General features: G+C 31.9%; 2 protein-coding genes across 2 annotated transcripts; both read right to left on the reverse strand.

Annotated features, from left to right (window-relative positions):
• Window positions 1-1788: 1788 nt before the first annotated feature.
• LOC127126164 (outer envelope membrane protein 7) lies at window positions 1789-2492 on the reverse strand. Its single transcript, XM_051055045.1, has one exon. The coding sequence runs from the start codon at window positions 2267-2269 to the stop codon at window positions 2054-2056; it is 216 nt and encodes a 71-aa protein (XP_050911002.1). The 5' UTR covers window positions 2270-2492; the 3' UTR covers window positions 1789-2053.
• Window positions 2493-3765: 1273 nt separating this feature from the next.
• On the reverse strand, window positions 3766-6705 carry LOC127126165 (small nuclear ribonucleoprotein SmD1b). Its single transcript, XM_051055046.1, has 4 exons — window positions 6538-6705; window positions 6359-6435; window positions 4136-4327; window positions 3766-4022 (listed from the first exon to the last, which is right to left on the reverse strand). The coding sequence occupies exons 1-4, from the start codon at window positions 6549-6551 to the stop codon at window positions 3958-3960; spliced, it is 348 nt and encodes a 115-aa protein (XP_050911003.1). The 5' UTR covers window positions 6552-6705; the 3' UTR covers window positions 3766-3957.
• Window positions 6706-8134: the final 1429 nt, after the last annotated feature.

Here is an 8134-nt window from a genome sequence, read left to right on the forward strand (position 1 = left end):
TCTTAGATCTTCACGTGACAAAGTAGGATCAGAGGTTGACACGGACCTATCAAAGTCACCTTGATCCTTGCGCTTTGACTAGTCTTCAGGTTCTGATCAGCAGAGACAGACTTCATCAGAGTCTGGTCTTCAAATGTTGACTCCTTCAGACTCTGCCCTTCATACGTTGACTTCTTCAGAAGTTGACATCTTCATAATTTGGTCTTCAGATGTTCATAGTCAAAACCAATACTTGAATTGTTCATGAAATTTTAGTCTATGGTCCTGCACACTTGAACAAATATTAGTATACTCAATTGTTCTTTAAATACTTTATTATCATTAAAACCTAAGTGATATGGGGCAAACCAACTTTGTTCCAACAAAGAGTTCTCGAAATCGAACACGAATATCCGTCTCATTTGATCTGAGCACGTAGCGTATCAACATTGAAATCTCAAACTTCGATAACTCACATTTTGTGAGTTATTATAGACATTAACACTTGAATTTATTTTTTTATTCAGTTAATTACTAGTTTAATTTAGTACATTTTATTATTTTTGAGTAGATTATAAAGAACATAATAAGTGCTCTCTTTTGTGAGCTTTTATGTATTTGTTACTTGTGTATAAAGGGCTTCTGATGAGTTCTGGCACGAAAGTACTGGAACAACAAGTTAACCCTAACTTTGAGAAAAGAGCTTAACAAAATAGAGGATGCAATGGAAGTTGCAATGTGTAGACATTAACAGTTTTAGGACTTACATGGCACCAACCAACATGATAGAATGCATTTGAATCAAATAGCAAAGAGGTAAGACGAATACGCTAGAGGATAAAACTCTACATAATAGTACGCTCACTATAGCATCCTAACTTGTCGCCATGCTACAAAGGACTATTGCAAGACACAATAAGCAAATAGTTATAACATCACCAAAGAGTTGAGCAACTAATCCATATCACAAAAGTATGAGATTCCTTAAAATATAGTCTCTCGACAAGGTATGCTGAAATAAATGGGGACGGTTTTAAACATCTACCACATATACACCCTATCACGTACCATAATATGTATGATCTCATTCTCACTCTTATAAATTATGTTTAACTAATTAAATGTTAGAGTGTTAACATTGTAAATTCACTCTATTTTATCACATTGAAAATTTTGGTCAGATTTTCCCCTTAATAAATATTTTGTTTTAAAATATAAACTTTTTTTTTTGTTATTCATGCACGTCTTTAATGTTTAGTGCCATGCTCTAGTCTTATTTTGTCGCATCATTGGGTTAATTTATGAATTAGTTTAAATTTTAATTTATAAAATATTCATGTGTGTGGCTTTATAAATTGAAAATAGAATTTGGATGATTGTGTATAATACTATAGTAAAATAGGCGTCGGTGATCATATAAATACTTAAAAGTTAAAAATGTGTATAAATATACACATTAAAACTATACTTTAAAAGTCTAGGAGTTCGATTTCACAATACTTAATTTATTTATAGAAAAGAAACGTTGCAGATTCGAATTTAAGTTGGTTTAATAGACCAATACTTAATTTATTTACCTTTTAAAAAAGTGAAATTACTAGAATTATACTCTACCAAAAACAACCATGGCAATAAAAGTCTTCATTTTATATAAACCCAAAAATGAAAACCTAATTGCAAATTAATCGTCTCTAATCTAAAAATAGTCCAAAGAATACATTTTTATATCTGAGATTTGCTTCAAATCCTAGCTCAACCCAGAAGTTCACATTGTGTTTTTGTATTTTAGTGATTTTGCGAAACATAATGTGAAAAATGATTGCAGAAGCTTTGTTATTTTCACAACACGATTGCATTTGCAATAGCTAAAGAGACAAACACCAAATTAACAAACCAATTGTCCAACGTATGAAGTGAACAACCTGGCATTCAATCCTAATCCTAAAATTACAGTATTCCAGAAATCAGATCAGAACAGAAAACACAACAAAGAACATAGTTAATGTTATTTCACTTAACAATTTAACGAAATACAGAATGCAAGAAAGGAATAGTAACAACCGCGCTCAAATCATCAGTCGTCTTTGTCGGCATCTCCGGCGTCAGTTTCAGGAGGAGGAGGAGGAGGAGCATCGTCAGGATCCCGGGTCGGGTCGGATTTGTCGATGGAGTCACGGGTCTGAGAAAGGAAGGGTTTGAAAGCGAGTTCAATAGCGAGCCAGACAAATGCTAGGGCACCCGCCACCACAACCGCTTCTTTCGCCTTTCCCATTTTCTTTCTATCGCTCATCTATTAATGTTCTATCTCACTTACTACGCTCTCAATTTATTTATACATGTAGACAAATACAATAATGCATTACGTGTTACTCACCACCACAAACAAGTTCGTAATCTAAATTCCTAGTACTACCCACTCACATACGTAACTTTTTTGAAGCCGACAGCTTCCTTAATAACCATCGCATAAAATGAGCTTATCCCACATAACAAAACTCTAACTAATTACTACTGTTTTACTGAATCTGTCTACTAGTTGAGATTGTAGGAATCCGATCCCCAAATTTCTTAGATATTAAATTACTCTTCATTAACTTCGGTATTACTATTATGTAATACTCCTTACTTTTTAAGTAACATTTTTTTAAAATATATAAAAAAAATCAATCAATATTATTTCTTTCTAAAGATATCTTTAATTATTTATTGAATTTTTTTATTTTATTTTTTTATAATAATTGTTTAAAAATAATTTTAATAAAAATATAATTAATATTATCTTAAATTTTATAAATAACAATTAAAACGAAAAAAAATTATAAAAAAATAACGCTTAAAAAAAATAAAAAGAGTAAATAGTATCAATCATTTTAAGGGTGGGTTTCTTTTATATATTAAAATTACAATTTTGGGAATGTAATGTTATAAATGCAACAATCTTATGTTTTTTCAAGTTTTTAAAAAATCATTTTCAAATATTTTTTACTTTGCACATAACTCTTCTCTTATTTATTCTCATACATGGGCGAGAATCTAACATTCTTATAGAAACAAACTCAATTATATATATCTTCTCACTATTACTCACATACTATTATTATTTTTATTTTATAATTTTTAAATTAAATAAATATGTAAATACTTCTAAAAAACTTAATTTTTATCCAAACACATAGAATATTATTCCTAAAAATAATAATCTATAATGCTTCAAATAAATGTTTTTTTATAACTTAAGAAACACATAAGTCTCTGATTCAACGACAAATTTTGTAAAATCTCAATAAAATACACTCTATCTGTATTTCAATATCAAAATCTAAACTGATATAGTTTGAAAAGTTTTAAATTACACAACACATGTCATCCAAATTAAAAATCTGCTAGTATAGAAGATTAAATACTATTTATATTTTAACATGTCATTTTTGTAACACAAGTGTTACACCTATTAAGTGAATTCATAAATTAATTTCCACTTTGAAAAAATATAGATTACTTTAGCTAAGAGAGTATATTTCAAAGCCGACTTTCGAATTAAAATAAATAGTTATAGAAAATATACTTTTATATGCAAAACAGAAACAAAATTTATACGAAATATGCAAAACAAAATTTATAGAAAATATACTTTTATATGCAAAACATAAACACATCTGCTATTAATCAAACTATATTTTTCAGGTGATTTTGCAAGTCATTCCTAATTCAATGCTAACTTAGGATTTCCAAATTTTAGCTAATTATCATGTTTTTTTCAAATACTCTATTTGTTACCGAGGCCAATTAGCAATTCCAATAGACTTCCTTACCTTCTTCGTTCATTTGATTAGTACTTAGCATTATCAAGCAGAGCAAGTAAAAAAATAACAACATTGACACTCCACACTAATTAACAATCCATTGATGTCTCAAACCGCACGGAAAATTCCCCTACAATAAAGATACAGTGAAATCCAAAAATTTGGGATACACAATTTAACGGCCACGGCCACGACCGCGTCCACGTCCTCTCCCCCGTCCTCGCCCCAACGGCTTTCCCCCTGTAATTAAAATCAAAACATTAAAAACCAGAAACCCGTAGATAACAATGCATCTAGACATGATGGCTCAGATTGAAAAAACAATGCACTTATATTCAAATAATATGCAGTACCAGCAGTTGGCTTCTTAGGCTTGACCCTAGGAGCCTCTTCAACCAGTAAAGTTTCCAGATTTAAGCTGTCAGGAAGGATATAGTAACGAATGTTGTTGCCTCTCACACTGAGATGATCTAGAGTAACAGGATTTTTCCCCTTTAGGGTTAGTTTAACGGCTTTCAAATGTGTATTCATACTAATATCAACACCTGTAGCATATCAACATGTTCAATGATCAGTACAACTAATGCTTCAAAATACTTCTAAGCCCAACACAGATTAAAGGCACGGAAATTCACTAGTTAGACATGAGCTTATAGTTATATGTATTCACTATTTAAAGACGAGGAAATTCATTGGTGCTGAATTAGATTGTATATTTGATAATTAGTCATATATTGCCCGTTGAGAATACAAGGATTCAACATACTCATTAAACCATGGCCCCTTTCAAGTTTAAACTAATAATAAACATTGCACGAAAGAAAATGATTGTATTTGCAATTTATTCAAAAAGCAAGGAGACACATCTGCACCACAGACTTTAGGGGATTCAATTGGAAGTGATAGAGGAAAATGGTACAATTCCGCCAAGTTTGGATTAGTGAGCTGTAACTTGTAAGGCTGAACTAGTGGAACAGGCATAAAATATAAGGCTTTAAAATAATGAAGATTACGAAGTATGAGTAAACTCTAAATTTCATTAGTATTGACCATAATACAAAGAAGATATGGCAGAGGATATTGCAGAATATGGCAGCTATAAGAAAAGTTTAAAATGGATACAAAAAATACCAAAAGAAATAGTACAGAATATAATTAAAGAAACAATAAGCAGACAACAATAGAAGATAATTAGAGAATTGAAATCAAACATCTTCCTAAAAGTGAAACCCAATTGTACAGATAAGAGGAGAGCAATACATTGTTACAATTTCAATTCAAGAAATTACAAAAAAATTAACAAATTCATTACCAAGAATAAGAGCGTTTTCAATCTCTATCAAGTCAGAAATGATAAATTGACAACTCTCGCTGAAAAAGCCCAGACCAGAAGCCACAGAAAAGCCAGGAAAACAATCCTACCCTAGGCTATAGGAACTTTGAAAAAAGAGATGTTTCACAATTCAAAATTATTATTCTAACAAGAAGCGCCTAGGGGCGACTAGCAAATTATATGTCTGAAAAAATGACAATACAAAAAAGAAGCAGAAAACTACAACCAACTCCATACAGAACATCAACATCTGGCCCACAGCATTAAGATTAAAAGGACTCCATATCATATATGTTTTAAAGTAACCTATTGCACTGTCATTTAGAAAATGACAAGGTAATTACTAACTAGTCATTCATATTGACATGACAGGATGATATTAATGTACGAGTTAACTACCAATTACGAACTCACATCAAACGTTGAAATCTTATGGAAGCTCTGAATAAGTTGATGGGAGAAATACCACTTTAAAACAGATCTAGGATTTAACTCCCGAAACAATGTTTTGTGGGTAATACATGATTATGACTTTTTTCCTGGGAGAAAATTCAGATAATGGCTGATTATGGTAAACCTACTTCAACTAGCAACAGACACTTGAAATCATGTTCATGAATATGAAATTATAAACATCTAAAAGAGTTACCTAGATTCAATCCACCAAACACCAAATAATAACAATAACAATATTGATAAGACAATTTATACTTTATATGTTATATGGTCATTCTATTGACCTAAAAATGAGAGAATCGGCATGGGTGGGTGTCATACACACATAGCATCGCAGGCATAATTACAGGCATTTAAGGCGGTGGAATGTGCAAATGCAATTTTAACTAGCTAAACCGGTCTCCTTTTTCACCATTTTGTGACTAAAATAGAACTAAACCTATTTTGTTTAGCCACATAGGAATAGGATATGTTAAATCTCCCTATTTTGCAACATAAACTAGCTAAATTGCCTCCTGATTCATAAGAACATATATGTGAAGTCTCGTCATTTAAATACTAAGCTCAAGAAAACAAAAAGGATAACTTACAATCTATCACCAATATATAAAAAAATGTTTTAACAATTTAGGGTAACGTGAGAGAATTAGGTCAAAAATACGCATTAGGTTTAGCGATACAGTAACCAGAGAGCCTCAAAGACTAAAACGCGGTAATGCTATGCGCGGAGCAGAGTTAGGGTTTAACAAAACCCGCATCGGAATTACTTATGAGGTGGAAGAGTTACCTGTAATGGTGCCGTGAACAATAGTACCATTCTTTAACTCGATTGAGACAGTTTCGTTGTTCAACTTCATGAGAAACCTGCTCGAGATTTCATACAGACATTTTAGTCTCAGATTGAAAAAGAAAACAAGAAATGACAAGTCAAAATGGAGAGAAACGAGAAAAGAACGGAGGTGATACCTAACGAGCTTCATGGCGGCGGGGAAGAGAGGAGTGACGGTGGAAAATCGCGAATCACGGCACGGGCACAATCGGTGTTTTTCGGCCTCCAAAAGACCCTAGCGATTAGTGTTATACCCGGTGCATGAAGAAACCCATCGCTAAAATACGAAAAAATAAGTAGAGAATTCAAAGTGTTTTTTATTTTACAAAAAGTAAAAAAAAAAAGCTTTTTTCAAAAACAAAAATGAAAAAGCTAGTAAACACCACAATTACTATTGTGCTGATAAATAAATAAATTTTAATTTTAAAATTGTGTCAAAAGATTTTTTTAAGGATCAAAATGACTTTTATTTATTAATATGTACCATGCAACTTATTATGTAGCATTTTTTTTATTAATATTGTAATTAAGTCCCTAACATTAACTAAGTTTCTAACCTATTAATTTTATAATATTCCTTCAATATATTGTTTTAAAATTTTAAATATTATTTTTTGAAAATCAAATTAATAAAACAAATATAAATAATATTTCAGCAATTTCATCTTTTTTCTCCAACCAACAACAACTTCATCTTCTTTATCCCAACCGGTAGAATTACCATATTCATCTTCTTCCGCTGTAATTGTAAAACGACCGCTAACAAATGCACATTTCATCTTTTTCTTTCGCCATTGTGTAACGAGTTTTCTTCCCAACTTTAATCAACAAGCAAACCTTCAATATTCTCCCTTACAATCGCCCCTCACATAGTTCGTATTGTTGAATTGTAATTCCTTATGTCGAACCAGGTTGTTCGACGGAGTAAGGAAGTGTAGAACCACCTATGCCTATTTTAGTAGTTTTAGATATTTTGGGTTTTTATAGTATTTGGGCTTTTGCTTGAGGTCAAAGTTAACATAAATCTATAAATAGAGGGAGTAATCATTATTGTTGTAATGAGGTGAATATAGCATTCATAACATTGTATTCACAGTATTTGCAGCTGCAAAGTGAATAAGAAGTTTTCCACAGTTTATGGGCAGAGACAAACTCTGCAGAATTTTAATTCTTCTTCTCCTTCATTGTTCTTTACTTTCTTTCTCCATTGTTCTTTCTTTTCGTTACTATTGTGTGGGTGATAGGCATGGCAACAGGGCGGGTCGGTGACGGTTTTACCTCCCCCAAACCCAAACCCGAATTCCCAAACAATCCTCGTTCCCCGCCCCAAACCCAAACGGGGATGGAGAATTAAAACCCAAACCCGTCCCAAACGGGTTGGGGTTGGGTTCGGGTATCCCCGCCCCGCCACCATCCATTTAGTAAAATCAATTTTTTAATATAAATATTTACTTTTAAAAAAATTAAACTACATTACAAATAATAAATACAAATCAAAATTGTACATACATTTAAATATATTAAATAATTAATACAAATCAAAATATTAAAACATTTGCCTCTTATTTAATATTCTAAATCATCAAAGATAAATAATAGTGTACATAATAAAATAAACGGGGCGGGTTCGGGTTCGGGGTGGGTAATAGTGTCCCCATTACCCGACCCGTCCCCATACTTTATAATCGGGGAAAACTCAAACCCAAACCCAAACTCAGTCAAAGCGGGTTTTCC

The sequence above is a fragment of the Lathyrus oleraceus genome, chromosome 3 (assembly GCF_024323335.1).
Source record: "Lathyrus oleraceus cultivar Zhongwan6 chromosome 3, CAAS_Psat_ZW6_1.0, whole genome shotgun sequence".
NCBI lineage: Eukaryota > Viridiplantae > Streptophyta > Magnoliopsida > Fabales > Fabaceae > Lathyrus > Lathyrus oleraceus.